The sequence below is a fragment of the Crocodylus porosus genome, unplaced genomic scaffold (genome assembly GCF_001723895.1).
Source record: "Crocodylus porosus isolate Cpor-Errol unplaced genomic scaffold, CroPor_comp1, whole genome shotgun sequence".
In the NCBI taxonomy this organism is placed as follows: domain Eukaryota; kingdom Metazoa; phylum Chordata; order Crocodylia; family Crocodylidae; genus Crocodylus; species Crocodylus porosus.
The window spans coordinates 3,941,348-3,958,928 of record NW_017728933.1 but is presented as its reverse complement, the minus strand read 5'-3'; the positions used below and the strand labels follow the sequence as shown (position 1 = coordinate 3,958,928).

General features: G+C 56.4%; 2 protein-coding genes across 7 annotated transcripts in view; both read left to right on the top strand.

Moving 5' to 3' along the window:
• The first annotated feature begins 416 nt into the window (after positions 1–416).
• Positions 417–8,317, top strand: ARID5A (AT-rich interaction domain 5A). Its single transcript, XM_019545995.1, has 7 exons — positions 417–486; positions 2,200–2,339; positions 4,403–4,571; positions 4,883–4,935; positions 5,308–5,405; positions 5,816–5,942; positions 6,151–8,317. Exons 1-7 carry the CDS (start codon positions 462–464, stop codon positions 7,381–7,383), a joined length of 1,845 nt encoding a protein of 614 aa, XP_019401540.1. The 5' UTR covers positions 417–461; the 3' UTR covers positions 7,384–8,317.
• A 3,045-nt stretch (positions 8,318–11,362) lies between these two features.
• The window catches only part of KANSL3 (KAT8 regulatory NSL complex subunit 3), a 36,144-nt gene continuing 29,925 nt past the window's right edge, over positions 11,363–17,581 (top strand). For 3 of the 6 annotated variants that reach the window (XM_019545993.1, XM_019545992.1, XM_019545994.1), the window contains exons 1-3: positions 11,383–11,469; positions 12,055–12,302; positions 17,129–17,299. In XM_019545993.1, coding sequence (XP_019401538.1) covers positions 12,088–12,302; positions 17,129–17,299 — 386 coding nt within the window. In that variant the 5' untranslated portion in view covers positions 11,383–11,469; positions 12,055–12,087. Of the gene's footprint in view, positions 11,470–12,050; positions 12,303–17,128; positions 17,300–17,581 lie in introns of all 6 variants that reach the window. The other 3 variants (XM_019545991.1, XM_019545989.1, XM_019545990.1) reach the window with 2 other exon arrangements.

The following is a 17,581-nucleotide window of genomic DNA, read 5'->3' as shown; positions in this document are numbered from 1 at the left end:
TGAAAAAAGGTTGAGAACTACTGCTGTAGGATTTTGCCAGCATTAAGAAATGAGTGAAAGTGAAGAGTGGAGGTTGTCTGGCAGGGAACTGGAGTCTAACACGGGGCCCCTTGACATAACAGGGCAGATTCTGGACTCTAAGGGAGACCCTTTGATCCAAGCAGGGAAGTCTGGAGTGTAACACGGGACCCCTTGATCTAAGGGAGAGACTGGAGAAGACTGGGACCTTGTTTGGCCAGGGGCGGACACTCGCTCACCGGATGCCGGGTGAGGGACCAGGGGCGTGGATCGCCGTGCCCCTCCAGCAGGGGGCGATGGTGGGACTACAACTCCCAGGGTGCCCCGGGTCGGGGAGGCGGGGCCCTGAGGAGACGGGCGGCGCATGGGGCCAATGGGCGGGCGGGGCCGGTGGGGCAGCGCGGCGGCCGGGCGCGGAACTCAGTCGGGCTCGGGAGCGCCCGATGGAGCGGGCGGCGCGGGGCCGGGGTGAGCGTCACGCGGAGCGGGCGGCGCGGGGCTTTGGACGCGGGACATTGCTCGCTCGCTCCTTGCGCGTGGGGGCTTGCATGCGCGGGACGTTGTACACGCGGGCACCAAGTTGCACCTCCCGGGGGCGTGTCCCCGAAGCCGGGGCTTCCCGGGCGCATGGCGTGGGCTGCCCGTCTCAGTTTCCCTGTGTGCAGGAGGCGGGGGGAGCCGCCCTGACCCCTGTGTGGAGCTCTGGCGGGGGGAGCCGCGTCCCGGAGGTGGGGAAGCTCCGTCCCGGTGCCAGGGGGCACTACAGATGCGGCTGGCAGGACTTGCACAACCCCCCCGCCCCTTCGCCGGGGCTCCGGGGAGGCTGGCGGGCCCCAGGCACGGAGCCATGCAGGGAGAAGGGGCCGTGCCCAGCGGGGGCTTATCATGGGGCTGCGGGGCATGGAGCTTCCCGGAATCGGCGTCACGCCGGTACCGCCCACGCTGGACGTGTGCCAGGGCCTGGGGTGCTGCTTGTCTCCCCCCTCCTCGCACGAGCTGGACTGGGAGCGCTTGCATCCCCGGGGCGTGGGCATGCATGCGCATGTGTGTGTCCGGGACACCTGGGCTCCGTGCAGGACTTGGCAGCACCTTGGCGCTTGCTGTCGGTCCCATTTCTCCCAGCTGAGCTGTGGCTTAGCTCCCCGTGCCTCAGTTTCCCCCACTCCACGGGAGGGGAACAGTTGTGGGCAAGTGTTCAGCATGGGTCTGGGGGCTGGGGCTGTCTTGCCCCCGTCGGGTACGGGCCTGAGCCGCAGAAACACCAGCTCCCTTTTGCTGCCCGCCTGCCTCCTAGAAGGTCCGTTATCCATGGCTGTTAGCTCCATCATCAGACTGGCACTGGGGACTGCTGCTAACAAGCCAGCATGGAGCACAGGGCGGGGGGGGCATCACCCCATCTGGGACTTGTCTGGATCCCCCAGTGCCCCCCTGATGTGCTGAGATCTGGGAGGCAAGGGCTGGAGGCTGAGATCTCCCCTCTACCCAGCGCTGGCTGGGAAGGATGGTAGAGATGTCCCATCTGCCGTGGGCGGGGCAGGGCCGGGAACAGGACGTCCTGGGGGCTGGCAAGAGGCCCATTCTCTGCGGCTCCAAGCCTGAAAGAGGCTGAGTTTGCATGGGGGGGAAGATGGTGAGGGATGGAGGTCTCGGCACTGGTGGGGGTCCCATGGGGCATCAGCGTCATGGTGTTCCCCACCCCTGTGCCAGGGGGCTATGCTGGGTCTCCTCAGGGGGGCAGGGTCTTGCGGGGCTGGATGGCATCTTGGCAGCATTACGGTGTGGCACCAGGGTCCCTACAGCAGGCCTGAGGCAAAGCCGAGAGGCTCCGTGGCCAAGGGGAGTACAACTAGGGGACTATCAGCCAGGGCTGGGATGGGGGGTCTTGGCTAACTCTGGCCACTAGAGGCACCTGCCTTGGCTGTGCCAGAGCTGCTGAGGCAGCAGGGGGGACACGCACAGCTCTCCCCCAGTTCCAGGAAGCTGCCCTGAAAACGAAAGTGAGGGTGCTGTTGATAAATGCAGGAAACGTGTCAGCTACGTAGCCTCATTCTTGGAAAGCCCAGCATGGGCCCTCTCTGCCCCCCCCACCAACTGGCTGGGTGGCCTGAACTGCCCTTACACTGGGGACAGGCATCTGCCAGGTTCCCTCCTCAGTGGCCTGTCTCCTCTTCCTCCCCACAGCCCCTAGTCCTAAAGGGAAACACCGGAAGAAGGTGCTGCCTGCCATGGAGGAGGAGAGTGAGTCTCAGCCAGGTGCTGCTGATGCCGCTGCGCCGGATGCTGAGGAGAACCCAGGTCCCACTGACTCCACAGCCCAGGTGGTGAGTGAGATGGGGCACTGCATCCCCTTCTGAAGGTGCTGGGATGCGCCTGGGTGCCGGGAGATGAAGAAGTGGGGGGAGTCATCTCTTCAGCTGCCCCCATGAGCCAGCATTGGGGGTTGGGACTACATACACAGCCTGCATACACAGCACTTGAACCACCCCAAGCAGGCTCCTGCTGGCCTCAGTCTTGGCTGCTTGTCACCAGCATCCATGGCTGGGTCAGGCCAGGGTTGATCTTGTTCCTTTTGGATTGAGGGCAGGAGCACAAGTTGTGTGTCCCAGGGTGAGCATGGGGGCAGGAGCAGGTGGGTGTTTGTCCCCTGGCCCCCTGTGCCCTCTCCCTGGCATTGAGGCAAGGGAGAGTTGGAGGAGCTCCATGGAGCGGTGGGTTCCAAGCCAGGCTGGGACTTACAGCTGGGCATGACCCGCAGTGGGGAAACCCAGCCCCACACCCTGGCAAAAGGGGACTGGTGGCTACATACAAGGCCCCCACAGCTCTTCCTGACTTTTAGTTCCATTGTTGGAGGCTGCTGCCTGTGTGGCAGCTAATATGAGTGTGTCAGTCTCTCTCACGCTTCTGCATAAGTGTGGGGGGGCTCACAGCCATGGCAAAGCATCCCATGGTGCCCTGGACCACAGCACAGCCAAGGTGGTGTGGCTCATCACGGCATAAAGTACATGGGTTCTGGGATGCATGTCAGGTCTTGTCTTGAGGTTGGGAGCTCCCCAGAGCCTCTGTCAGTGGCTGGACCCTAAGCCCCCGGCCGCCACCTTCCATAAGGCCGTGGCCTGGCACAGAGGTCCCGCTGCTGTGGACATGTAATTGGTCAGATACCCTAGAGCTGTTATGAGAGGTGTCCTTGCCTTCAGAACCAGACCCATGGGGTCTTTCTGGCATGTTGTCTCCCAGCACCAGGAAACACAGGGCCTGAGGGGGGCACTGGTCATCCATGAGCAGTTGGTTGCAGGGTAGTGGGGAGATTTCTCCCCTTCAAGGCCAGGGGCTGGAGCGTCTCTTTGCTGAACCCAAGCTGCCTCAACCCCATGGGGCATGAGAGACAGCAGGGGTGGCTGGGCAGGGCCAAAGATATCCAGCAAAGCCAGGCCTGCAGTGGGCGAGATGAATTTGTTGGGTCTCAGTCCAGCTTCTGCCAGGCAAGAGATCCCCTCCATGCCCTATTGGGGCAGGCATACGTGGGCAGGGACTCTGCCAAGGTCCTGGCAGGCTTGGCGAGGAATGGGATAGCAAGCCAGAGATGTGCCCAGCAGCTCTGGCCTCCTCCCCCCCGTCCTCCCCCCTTCCCCCGCCTGATCTCAACTCTGCTGGGGCTTAAAAAAACAAACCTCCCTCCATCCTCAAAGGCTGGGCTTGTCTCCGCCTGCGGTGAGGGTGAGGACAGACAGAAGAAGTAGCGGAAGGGGAGAAAAAAAAAGCAAAGAAAGGGTTCTCCGGAGCCAAGCAGCTGCTTTGCCCTAAAATAGCAGCGAGTTTTCTAACTCCGGAAAGCACAGAGCAAACACGGAGCGTGCTTTCAGCCCGGCGTGAGGCTGGGGGAGCAGAGAGGGAGCGAGAATCTCCGTCATTCTGTTTTCCTGGAAACCGTTCCCCGTGCTCTGCTCTGACCAACTTGGCCACCTGCCCGGGTGGGAGGAGCCATGGCTGTTGCTGCTAGAGCCGGTTGGGTGCTGTGGGCCATGGGGCTGGAAGAGGGGAAAAGGCCCCAGAGGCATGGGGGTGGGCTCTGGTGATGAGGTAGAATGGCCAAGGCAGCGTTGACTTCCGAGTAGCAGTGCCATGGGACATGTCTTGCCCTGGGAGTCTGGGCTGCCACCTGGGACTTCAGGGTTTTCCAACAGGCTCTAGCTGGTTGGGGCCCAGACTTCTGGGCTCTGTCTCTGGCTGCTTTGGGAGCAGGATGATCTCGTGGTCAGGGCAATGGGGAACTCGGAGCCTGGACTCCTGGGTTCCCCTCGGCTCTGCCAGGACCACAGCCGAGGTCGTGCCAGCTTTGGTAGCTCCCGGCCCCCGTGGCTGAGCGTGGGGCTGTCTCTCTTTGCAGGCTGGTGGCTCTGAGGGGGAGCAGAGGGGCCCCCCGGGGGAGCTGGCCGAGGACACAGCCTTGAGCGGTGAGAAGGAGGAGGAGCAGGCCTTCCTCGTTGGCCTCTACAAATTCATGAAGGAACGGCGCACGCCCATTGAAAGGATCCCCCACCTCGGCTTTAAGCAGAGTATGTCCCCTGGCACCTCTTGGGGCCTCCCAGAATCCTTTGCTGGTCCCAAATCTGCCAGACTTCTTTACTGACAGCCACAGGCTGTGTGGCACCTTGCCTGTGCCAGGCTGGCCTGGGCAGGGCCCTGATGTGACAGCATCCCAGGGAGGGCTGCAGCCAGGTCCTGTGGTCACTGCAACCCCCAGCATGGCTGAGGTCCCCCAGGACCACCTGAGCAGGCTGAGGGGGGGCAATACTCTGGCTAGGGCATGAGGATTGTTCCCCCTGGGCCCTGCCCTCACTCTGCTCCCGTCCGTGTGTCTGTCCAGTTAACCTGTGGAAGATCTACAAGGCCGTGGAGAAGCTGGGTGCCTACGAGCTGGTGAGCGGAGGGGAGGGGCTGGGATCACATCCTCTGGGCCTTGTGCCCAGCTGGCGACTGCCTATACTGGCCCTGGAATAGGGGGCAGCAGAGCTCCAGCCATGGGGCAAGGCAAGGGGAGCTTCTGGGCTCTCTTGGCTTGCTGAGCTGGGGCCATGGGGACCAAAGCTTGGAGCCAGATCCCAGCTGGTTGTGGCCCCTGGGGATGGGTGGGAGAGCAAGTCAGAACTTGGCAGTGCTCCAGCTGCAGCTCTCCTGAGCTGTCATTGCTCCCCAGATCAGGGCTCTGCTCGCCCAGCCACACCCTAGGGCAGGGGCACATGAGGAAGGTGCTGGGCACATCCTGGGGCCCTCACCTCCCTCCCACCACAGGTCACAGGCAGGCGGCTCTGGAAGAATGTCTATGATGAGCTGGGCGGGAGCCCTGGCAGCACCAGCGCAGCCACCTGCACCCGGCGCCACTATGAGAGGTATGAACCCCCGCTGCCTACTGCCCCATGTGCCACCTCACCTGTCTACTCCCTTGCTCATGGCCTGGGGGACTCCAGGTCTCAGCTCCAAGCTCTGCCACTGTCTATGTTTGTTCTCCATCCATTGACTCTGTACCTCAGTTTCCCCAAGGGTGCAGTGAGGGCTGATACACTGGCCTGGACTGGCAGGGAAGTGTGAGACACCCTCAGACCCCATGATGGGACCACTGGCTGCGCTCATCAGGATCTAGTGCCACCTCTGGAGTGACCACAGGGCCATGGGCCACTGTTCTGCACTGGTTGCTTGGCTTCATTGCAGCTGCTGCAGGGCCATGCTCTGGCTGGCAGGACCAGGCCCAGTACTGGCCACGGCTGCAGCCCCTTGATGGCATGTGCTTCTTTCCTGGCAGGCTGGTTCTCCCATATGTGCGGCACCTGAAGGGCGAGGATGACAAGCCACTGCCCCCCACCAAGCCCCGGAAACAGTACAAAGTCTCCAAGGAGCCACGGGCCAAGAAGGAGAAGAGCCGGCAGCAGGTGCAATGGTTGGGGGGGAGAAGCTGACATGGGCTCATCCCCAGGGTCTCCTGCAGAACCACCCCATGCATGGAGCCTTGGGATCTGGGTGCTAGGAGAACACCAGGGGCAGCAGGGAGAAGGAACACAGCTGGCCAGGAGCCTAGGGTGGGAGAGCGGTGGACCCAGGAGCCGCACCTCACCCATACCTCAATCCCTCTGGTTGTAGATTCCACTGGAGAAGACAAAGCTGGATACTGCCTCTACTCCCCAGTCTGGCAGGGAGGTGGTGCTTGAGCAGAACCAGCCCCGGGATCCCAGTGAGCTGGCCCAGCCCCCCACTGGCTGCCATGGCCACTGTGAGGCCCTTGGCTGCTCAGAGGCGTACCAGCGCCTCTTCTCCAGCTTCTACTTCAAAGGCAACCACCCCATCATGTCCCCTCTGGCCAAGAAGAAGCTGCTGGCTCAGGTGAGCAAGGCTGAGGCTTTGCACTGCCCCGAGGGCCGTTGCCGCGAGGGCTGGATGTCAACTGGCCCCTGCCACAGCCCAGACCACAGTGCTACCAAGCCCCAATGCCGTGAGGATGGCTGGAGCCCTGGGCCACAGCGGGATGACACCGTGGACCCAGCCCACTCCTGCCCCCCGAGCACAAACGAAGGGGCGCTGAGCCCACAGGCTGAAGAAGGGAACCTGGGCCGACGCCTCTCACCGGTGCCCACCACCTTCACCGGCTGCTTCCGGGCCTACCAGGGAGAAGTGCTGAAGCCTATGAGTTGCCGCCCACTCAGGGCCCCTGCCGGCTTCCCTGATACCTCCTTCCTCTGCCAGCCTCCCAGCAAGGACCCACACCTGCCTGACCACACACGGAGGGAGCTCAGAGAGCCCCTGGAGGGGACGGGCTTCCGACAAGGGAGCAAGGCTTTGGCCTTCCCTGCCAGCAAAGCCTGTTGGGTGGCTCCCAGCTTGGCTAGAGTCAGCCCTCAGCCATCCAAGCCTGGGCAGAGCCCGGGGCTGGGCAAACGTGGGCCAGAAGATGGTGGCTTTGGCCCTGGGAAGAAGCTGAGGGCCGTGTCCCCGTTTGTCAGGGAGGCAGAGCCACGGGAGGCTTCACCTGGCTTAGCCAAGCCACAGGCCATGGCGCCTGGCTTTCCCACACTGCTGCCATCAGCCGGCCCAGATGCCTACACGGGGACGATGCTGAGGTTTCCACTGAGCTTGGCTGGCTCCAGGGAATCATCGCCACTCGCACCATCCCTCAGTCCCTTTGTCATCCCAGCCTTCCCAGGCCCTGTGATCACTGCCCAGACCTCTGAGCTGTGCCGGCCACTGGCGACCAGCCTGGCACACTACCCCACATCCTATGACAGCTCACAGCGGCACCGCCTCTATCCTGTCGCCACATGGCACAGCCAGCCTTCCTATGCCTCCCCCCACGGCTTCCACCGCCCCACCAAACTGTAGCCTCTGGCCAGGATGTTCTGGGCCAGGACATAGGGGCTTGCTGTGATGTACCAGGCCACCTGGGAACATGTGATTCACCCACATAGGCTGCACCATGGCTATGGATCCCACAGTCATGTATGACAAAGGGCCAAGGGAAAGCATCACATAATCTGGACGTTGGGACCATGGAACTGTTGGGATCAGACGCTGTCCCCCTTGACAGGGCTCTTGTAGCAATGTGTTATGGGAAGGGGCTTTACATAAAGTCAGAGCATGTTGGAGGGGTCTCACAATCATACTGTGGACTTCGGTGATAAACCTGCCTGAGAGGAAGAGAGCCTCTGGGGTCTCCTGGCTCTTGGGAGCCAGTGCAGGAGAGGGAAAGGAAAGGGGACCTGTGGCTAAATCGAGCTGGGTATGCGAGTGTGCGTCTAAGTAGGCATGTGTGTGACACTGGTGAGTATGACTGTTTGAGTGAGTGTGTGATGGACTGAATGTGTGCGTGCATATTGTGTGACTGCGTGTTTGTCAGTGTGTGATACACCGAATATGTGTGTGTGCATGATGGACTGAATGCAGGTATGTCTGCATATATGATAGTGCATGCAAGTGTGTGATGGACTGAATGTGTCTGTGTGACTTTATGAGCATGTGATGGAGCAAAGGTGCATGTGACTGCAAGGGTAGGATTGTGCATATGTATCACGTGCTTGACTGCATGTTTGAGTGTGATGGATTGAATATGCGTGTGTCTGTATGACTGCATGTTTGTGAGGGTGTGACAGACTGAATGTGCGGGTCTTTGCGCATGTGTATCAGTGTGTGTGACAGGGTCAGGATCAGGCCCTTTCAAAGGAGGCGGGCGCTCCTATATCATATTGTCTGCAATATAACACACACCTTGGTTTTGAAAGCCAGAGCAAAGAATAAAAGATTTTTTTCTTGTAATGAGTACTGGAGTAGCAGCAACCAGGGATCCCGGCCTGCTCTGTGTTCTGCTCCTTGGGGATTGCAGCAGGTTTGGCGCTTAGTTTCACCCACCAAATGGCAGCCCTGTGCCCATATTTCCCACCTATTTCGTGCACCTGGTTTCCGGGGGAAGGGAAAATCTGGGTGCTGCTGAGAGATTGCTACAAGTGATCAACTTTTGGGGCAGGTGTGGCCCATGTTAAACCCTGCCTCTTCCTGCTCTGGCCCTGCCCCCCAGTAGGTCACAAGGGTGCAGGACTGGGCACTATCATGGCTCTTGGTTCTGACAGGATCCCTTTGAGGATATGTCCAACAGGGACCTGGGCAACTAGCAGACAGTGTTAGTTCAAGAGGTGATGTGGTCCTACCACTTTTTTGCCTGGACTTTCAGCCCATAGGTCACCTGGTCCTCTGGCATCCCGCAATACTCTGCTCCCGTTTCAAGGGGTATGGAGGGTCACTAGGAGCTAGTGGCACAGTGCTGTGAATGAGGCTTTTCTCCGTTTCCCTCCATTCCTGGGAGATACTAAGTATCCCACCTTGTGGGGAAAGGCTAAAAAAATGGGGGTGACATAGCTTGGGGAAATGAAGAGTGAGGCCAATTTGATCACCCTCTTCAAACCCCTAAAGGATGACAACAGAGAAGATGGAGGCGGGCCACAAGGGACAGGCTCAGGAAAAAGCCAACCTATTACATGGGTACTTTGCGTTGGTCTTTTATCAGTCCCATGGGATGCCCATGCCAACCATGGGACAGGGAGGTCCAGGTGAGGGAGATCCCCTGCCCTCCATCAATGCTGACTTTGTGAAGGAACACCTTGAGAGGCTGGATACCTTCAAGTCAGCCAGCTCTGACAATCTACACCCCAGGGTACTCAAGGAGCTGGCTAGCATCATAGCCCAGCCCCTGGCACAGATCTTTGAAAACTCCTGGTGCTCTGGTGTAGTGCCCAAAGACTGGAAGAAGGCCAATGTGGTGCCTATCTTCAAGAAAGGGAGGAAAGTGGATCCGGCTAACTAGGCCCATCAGCCTGACTTCTATCCCGGGGAAGGTCTTTAATAAACTTTTCTAAGAGGCCAACCTTAATGGACTGCCAGATGCCAACATCCTGAGGGATAGCCAGCATGGGTTTGTTGCGGGTAGGTCTTGCTTGACCAATCTCATTACCTTCTATGACCAGGTGACCTATCACCTGGACAAGGGAGAAGAGATTGATGTCATAAATCTTGACTTCAAAAAAGCCTGCCATCTGGTATCCCATGATCACTTCTTGGCAAAACTGGCCAATTGCAGCCTTGGGTCCACCATGATCCGCTGCTGGGAAATTGGCTGTGGTCAGACCCAGAGGGTAGTAATTGATGGAAGTCAATCATCATGGTGCCCTGTGACGAGTGGGTCCCCCCACAAGGCGCTGTCCTTGGACCCATATTGTTCAACATCTTCGTTAATGATGTGGACACGGGAGTCAGGAGTGGACTGGCCAAGTTTGCCGGTGACACCAAACTCTGGGGTAAAGCATCAGGGCTTGGCCAATTTTCTGATGATTGGGGTACAGCCTTGCAATGGGCCGCCTGGGGAAAAATTTCCATTCCCCAGACATTTTCAAGAGCAGGTTGGATGGATACTTGGGTGAACTGGTTTAGGGAAGGCTGATTCTGCCTACAGCAGGAGGCTGGACTGGATAGGACCTCCTAAGGTCCCTTCCAGCCTATTTTCTTCTAGGGCCCTACTGCATATAAACAGCTAAGGCATGTCTCAGCTGTCTGCAATGGCCTTCTGGGCAGGGCAAGGGGTTTTGGATGGGAGGAGAGCAGTGGGTGTGCTAGAGCTTGACTTGAGCAAGTGTGGTCAGAGTTACAGACTCACAGGGCAGCCAGGCTGGACCAGCCCCATCCAACCCCTGCTGACCTGTCCTTGTCTGAGCTGTTCCTAACACCACACACTTCAGTGACCAGGTCCAGGGACCCTGAGAGACCCAACTGTGGCCCAGGTGAAGCCAGGAGAAGGCTGGTGGTACCCTGCTGCTGCCAGGTGGCTTCAGTGCCCTTGAGAGACCTCAGGCAGAGACTATGCCCTTGCTGCAGAGGAAGCCAAGCCCCTCCTCCCAAGTTTGTACCTGTCTGACTTGGTGGGGGGAGGGCAGGATTCCTGACCCCAATGCATCAGTCTGACCTGAGTGGAAGGGGGAAGACCTTCTAGCCAGAACCCTCTAGGTTTAAGTCCGAGCAGAAGCACAGGCCCAGCCCAGTCACCTTCCCAGCAAAGCCCTGGGAAACACCAAGACCCTCCCTGTATTTGCTGGGGGGCAATGCTCGTGCCCAGGCAGCCATGCAGAGCTGCCCTTGGCCACAAGGTGGCATCATGCCTCCGTATACCCGCCCCTGGTGGCCATGGGCAGGGCAGTGGGAGTAGCGGGGGGACCGGAGGGATCAAGGTGACAAGTTGAAGTGGGGGGGTAGGAGATGGGCTAGCTTGGGAGGGGGTGGCGCTCGGGAGGGAATTAGGGCCACTTTGAGCAAGTGCTACCGACTCCAGTGTGGCCACGAGCTGTCAGTGCTGAGATTCGGGGGCGCTGGGGCTGAGGGGCCATCATCTCCAGGCAAGACTCTCTAGCCAGGACCCTCCGGGGTTGAGTCCCAGCGACAGCGTTGGCCGAGCCCAGTCCCCCCCCCACGCCCCCAGCCTGGGCCACAGCCAACGCCCACCCAGCGCTGCTGAGGAAGAGGGAAACCCGCGATCCCTGTAGCAACCGAAGAGAGGACCTGGGGCTGGTTGCCAGGGGTGGCATTTGGGCACGGGGGTCTGGGCCTGGCTCTTGTGGGTGCTGCCGGGCCAGGCTGGGGTGGGCGCAACAGAGCCACGGCGCTGCCCGGGTCACTAGGTGGCAGCTCTCGGTCACCTGCACCAGTCCCCGGAGGCCGCTGCCCAGACGCTCCCAGGGCCGAGGCCCACCCCGCCGCCCTCCAGGCTCCGCTCCCTGGATCCCGCGCTCCGGGCTTTTTGATCGGCGCATGCGCAGCAGGCGGGAAACACCGCTTCAGCAATTCTTCGTTCCGGTCTTTGCGGCTGTCAGGCAGTGGCGCGTGCGCAGTAGGCGGCAGGCCCAGGCCTGAAGCGGCCGCGAGCCCCGGGCGGTGAGTGGGGTCTGCCCCGCCCCCAGGCCGTGCCGGGGTGGGGGTCAGGGGTCACGAGGGACTGGGAGTAGGGAGCACTGGGGAGGGGCCTGGGGTCAGGGGTCACACGGGCGCTAGGTCATGGGGTGCAGGGCTCATGGCTGCTGGGGTCGGGGTCACGGAGGTCGCAGGGATCGGGGGCCACTGGGGCAGGAGGGTCCTGGGCTCAGAGCAGTGCTGCGTTCGGGGGCGCTGGGGACAGGAGGAGCTGGGTCATGGAGGCCCTTGTAGGGGAGTGGTGCTGGGGCCAGGGGCTGTGGTCTGAAGGCGCTAGGGTCAGGGACATAGCAGGGAGGAGTTTGGTGTTGTGGGTGGGGGTCAGCAGCACTGAGGGTAGCGGGTACTGGGTACGGGTCTGACTGGTGGAGTCAGAGTCATCATGGTGGTGGGGATGGGCCGTGGGTCACCGGGTGCTGGGAACTCCTGGGCAGCAGAGACACAGGGCACTGCTGGGGTCTCTAGGGCCAGAGGTGAAAGGGAAGAAGGGGCCAGAGCACCAGGCCCATTTCTCTGTCTCGTGCTCACCCCCTGCCTCTCCTAAGTCAGGCAGCAGGATGCAGGGCTGAAGCCCACAAAGATATGTGGGGCCGAGCCACTGAGCGCGACTTCCAGACGTCAGCCCACAGGATGGGGACCTCTCTGCTCTTCCAGCTCTCTGTCCACGAGCGTGAACTGGACCTGGTCTTCTTGGACCACAGCTACGCCAAGCCATGGAGCGCCCACCCCGATGCCAGCAGTGCCCGACCCACACGCACACTTTTTGTCACACCGCGGCGGCACCAAGACACTGCCATGTAAGCACAGGCCTGCTCCAGGCTGAGGATCACTTTTCCAGTGGGCATAAATACCCCTGTGGTTTCTGGGGCAGGGCATTGGCTGGGCCTTCATCTCTTCTGCCACTACCAAGGAGTCCTTGGTGCTTCTGGTTTTGTGTAGTTGTGGGGAGCATAGCTGAAGAATACAAGGCTGAGGAGTTCTCAGATATTTGAAGGGTCATTCTGCAGAGGATGGGGGTAATTTTTTCTTTGTGGCCTCAGGGACAGAGCAAAGAGCAGTTATCTTAAATTGTGGCAGGGGACATTGAGGTTGGAGATGAGGAGGAACTTTCTGACCATGAGGGGGTCCATCTTTGGAACAGGCTGCCCAGAGAGGCAGGGAATCTCAACTCATGGTCCCCCTGCTTTGCCTGGAGCTGGTTCAGGTGTGATGTCTTGTGTGGTGTCAAGGATAACAGCAGTTTTATGAAGAGTTTAGATTATAGATTTGTCAGGGATGGTTTGGACGGGGCTGATCCTGCCTCAGGCAGGGGTTTGGACTAGATATGATTTCCAGAGGTCCCTTTTAGCGCAACTGCTCTGTGATTTCTACAATCTGTGGCAATGGGATAGTTTAGTAAGGCCTGTTTGTTGTACTGAAGGGATGGTGGATCGAGACCTGCCAAAGAAAACTATGAGCTTTCCTCCATGAAGGAGGCGACTGAGGACACATTAGCTAATTACAGGGGGCAAAAAATGAAGAAGCAGAGGTGGGAGTGAAGTCATAGCTTACTAATGAAGGATACAAAAGGGAATGCTAAGCAGAGGACACCAGCCAGTGCTCACTGCCCCCCAGGTGAGTCTAAGGAGCCTGGGAGGCTGCCAGTGAAACTCTGTCCAGCACCATGAGCAAACATGAGTAACAGAAAAACAGTGCTGTAATCGCTCAGGTTCCCTTAGCCAGAGCCTCCTTCCTGATTGGTAGATGACCAAACAGAACAAACAGAGAATTGCTAGGATGGCTATGTGGAGGGGGCGATCCCACACTTGACAACATTCACCTAAAATATGTGAAAAGCAGGTGGCTTCAACAAAGGTAACAAGGGTTTTTGGTGATCTCTTTTATTGTCCCTATTGTGTGAAGCAGGCTGTTTTCCCAGCTCCAAACTTTGCGCCCAGAAGTGTGTCTAACATCTCTCTTGACTTCAGTTGCTCTAATGAAAAGAGATCACCAAAAATAACACAATGCTGACTTCTTGTGGTTACAGAACTCCAGCTCTTGATGAGGTCAGTACTTTTAAAGCACATGAACACCCAGCAGCTTAAAGTGGTAGGGAGCAATTTTGTGTTGGAGAAAAGAAACTGATTGAAGGTGAAAAGGATCTTGAGGGAAATGCTTTGAAATTGTCCAAAGGTCACACTTGGCTATTGGTAGGTAATATGTTCTTGCCCTTTCCTTTGAAAGGATGGATGGTAGAGACATTGCAGTTAACTCCAGTAAATGAAAAGAGTTGGATGGTCATAGACTCCTAGAGAAGTTGGACTGGAAGGGACCTCCAGAGGTCACATCTAGTCCAGCCCCTACCTCCCAGTTGGAGCTGGTCCTACTGTGAGCAGAGGGTTAGACTAGATGATCTCCCAAACTCCCTTCCAACCTTCATTTTCTAGGATTCTCTAATTTTTCCTTTTGCTTTGTGGAAATGTTTGGCTTTTGTCCCACTTCAGGTTTGGAAAAGACCTGAAATCTTTAATTCCCATGGGGTAGAAAACTCTTTCCCACCCAACTGTCAGGCTACTGTTGCATCTTAAATCATTATTTAGAAGAAACTGATAAGCTAAAAACTAGATCCCAGCTTAGGCTATGCGAATGTACCATTGCTGTGTCTCAACTGGAGTTGTAGGAGCTAACAATTAAAATGAGCTATGTAGCTTGATCTGAAATCACACCTTTAAAATCTGGTCTAGGCCACAGCTTTGGGGAAAGCCTGGGAGATTTAGGTTAGATATTAGGAACAACTTTCTCATGAGGAGGGTAGTAAAGCGCTGGAACAGGCTACCCAGAGAGGGCGTGGTATCTCCATCCTTAGAAGTTTTTAATACCCAGGTAGATAGAGCCCAGGCAGGGGATGGTCCTGGGTTGAGCAGGGGGTTGAACTAGATGACCTCCTGAGGTCCCTTCCAATCCTAGTTTTCTCTGATTCTATGAATGAGCTAATTTAGTTTCCAGCCTGGGCTGTGATAAAGAATTTCCCCCTGTCTGAGCTGTGTTTCCAGTTGTGCTAGCTGGCATATTGCTGCAGGCAGCATGTTCAGCTCTGTCACACCATGGATCTCAATTTATGCTGATCGCTTCTCAGCATCCTGTCTCTTGACAGAATGACTGTAGAATTCCCAAGTATGGATCAGGTGTGTGGATCAGGCGTGTGTGTGTGCGTGGGTCCGTCTGTCCAAAACCTATTTCATCTGGTGTTTCTCAGCAGCACATTCAGAGAGTGAGATGTTGTGGAGAAGGGTAAAAGGGCTTGGATGTGAAGGACCCATTGTCTTTGTGGGGGGGCATTGCCCTGTAGCCTGAACAGAACAAAAAATTAGGAAAGCAATTTTTGTATTAAAGATACAGTGAGTGTGATATAGCCACTGTGGTCCAAAATTATGTGAGAAGCAAGGATTTCTTAGGGTGATGGCTTGTGTTGCACCAGTTTTGTACTTTGACACCCAAAAGAGGCACCTGACAATTTACAGGTCTCTCTGCAATTCTTTCCCTTCTCTCTATTACACCTGACATCTAAAGCTAAGTAACTGGGAGAGAGTACCCTTAAGAGATCAAAGAAAAACATGAGAGCAAAACCCTAAGAATCAGTATAGAGTGCAGCGGCTCTCTACAGTGTTGTACTCCAGGTTCCCTTTGGATCATCTTTCACTTGCTTCTCAACTTCAGAAAAATACTAGAGCAATTCTTCCATTGCAGAGAACTTAGAATAGCCACAGCATAGTAGGCAGGTTTGGACACTTTGGATTCCTACTGGAAGTCTTTGGGTTTCTCTTGATGGTTACATGGAGATGTTTGCTCACCTGACCATGCTAATAGTGCCCTGCACCCTTAAAAGTAAAGCATAGTCCTCCAGTTGAGAAGCACTGGAATGTGTGTAAGAACCAAGCCTCCCTCCTTCTAAGTAGATTTCAATCTCATTGTAAAAGAGATCTTTACAAATCCAGGTTCTTCAAGGCATGTGTGTTTGAACGACGTCTCTGTTAGCTGAGCTTGGAACAGGTGAATCAACCTGTTCGATTTTACTGCCTCTTTTCTAGTCAGTGTCTGCCACTGGCTTCTCCTGGGTTACCTATGCACTGGGCTGTTGCTTCCCACAGGGGAAGGGATCTTTTTGGTGTGGATCCCTCTGTTCTAGGACTTATGAGTCTCCTTGTCTCATTTGCCTTTATTGTTTAGCTTCTGTTCTCTTCGTTACTCTCTAACCTTTACTTCTCTGGTGTATGGGAGATTGGTATGTGGGGATTAAAACAAAATCTGAGAGACAGTATTTTGTCAATGAAGGGTGTTTCAGTTGGATTCTACAGGGGTCAGTACTAGACTTGGAGTAATATAAGGATAATACTTTGACTTTTGATATATTTAAGACTATTTAGTATCCAGAGTTATCACCAAATAAATTCACATGAGAAAGTAAGGACAGCTTTTTGGTAGCAGGGGCCAGTAAGCATTATAGCAAACTTCCCAAGGGAAGTAAATGATGGATCCTCTGTGTCATCAGACCTGATCAGTTGCCTTGTTGGGAGAGTTCTTGTAGCTTAATGGGAGTTGACAGGCTTCATGCAGGTGGGGCTGGGGATCGTTCTATGGCCGGTATTATCCAGGGAGTGGTGATTCTCAACCTGGTGACACAAGATCCTTTTAAGGGAAAAGTGTAATATTAGCACTGTTAGGGGTGCAAACTCCTACACAGGATTCACAAGAGAAACCAGACATTTCCACTCACAAGAGAAACCAGACATTTCCACTCCATGGTGTCTAAAGAGTTCCACCTGGTTGCGGGGGATTGCTAAATTCTCAGCAGCAGAAGAATCACTCTAGGATTTTTCCATTGCCTGGAAACAAGTGAGAGCTCAGAGCTGACATCTTCCGAAGGGGGGCTGAAGTCTAAAGAGGTTGAGAACCCATATACAAGTATGACTACCTTGCCCTGGGACAGTTCCCTGGAGCTGCCCACCTCTGGCCATGTGTTAGATACATGTAATGTGCCTAAAATGATATGGTGCACCCAGGGCAGCTGGCCAGATGCCTTTTCTGCTTAACTAGGCCACGGTGCAGTCACTCCCACAGCCTCTTGCAACCTGAGCCAGAAAGTGGTAATGCAGGCAGTTGGGTTGGGAGACTTCAGCAGTTTGTAGGCACAATTGGCAGTTAACACCTTCCAGCCCTGCAGCCTTGGCCTTGTTATTTGTACTCATGTCATGCTTGGGGAACCCTGAAGAATTGGGATCCTGTTGCACTGGGAGTTGTGCATGCACATAATCACCTCTGCTGTGAATGATGAGACAGGCATGCACAGCCACACCCAGATGGACGCATCTCTGATGGGTTTCTTTGAAGTTCTGGGTTTCCTGTCCCTTTAGCCACATACCATAATAGTCTCAGTTGCTAACTGAACTCCATCCTAAACATGCTGACTGTAGAGTGTTAAGGGCCTCAGTCCTTCAGTGGATGAGGAGCATGGACCTCTGCACTTAGGAGGTGGGTGGGAATAGGTCTTTGCCTCGAGTGGCCCTGGTCAGCCCGTGCCCAGGTTGTCTGGCGAGGCCCCTGCTGTAGGGCCTGACCAGTTGTGTGACATTCTGTGCCTGTCCAGCGAGGTGGACATCCCTATCGACGTGGAGACAGTCATGCCCATGCCCGTCCCACTCTACGACAACCAGAAGGCCCGCAGCGTGATGAACGAGTGCGAGCGCCATGTCATCTTCGCCCGCACGGATGCTGATGCACCCCCGCCGCCCGAGGACTGGGAGGATCATATGAACAGGTAATGCCACGCTGGCTTCAGGCAGGAGAATGTCCCTTTTGGGGAGTGGGAACAGTATCCAATGTTGTTGAATTTCAGCATGCATGGGTCTGGGGTTGGTAAGAACAGCTGTGTTGGGGATAGAAATAGAGCATCCTTTTTACTAAGTAGCATCTGCTTCAATTGGGATGTGGCATCTGTAATGCCACATTTCCTAGTTTCATAGTTTCTAGGGTCGGAAGGGACCTGAGCAGATCATCTAGTCCAACCCCCTGCCCTGGCAGGAAAGAATACTGGGGTCAA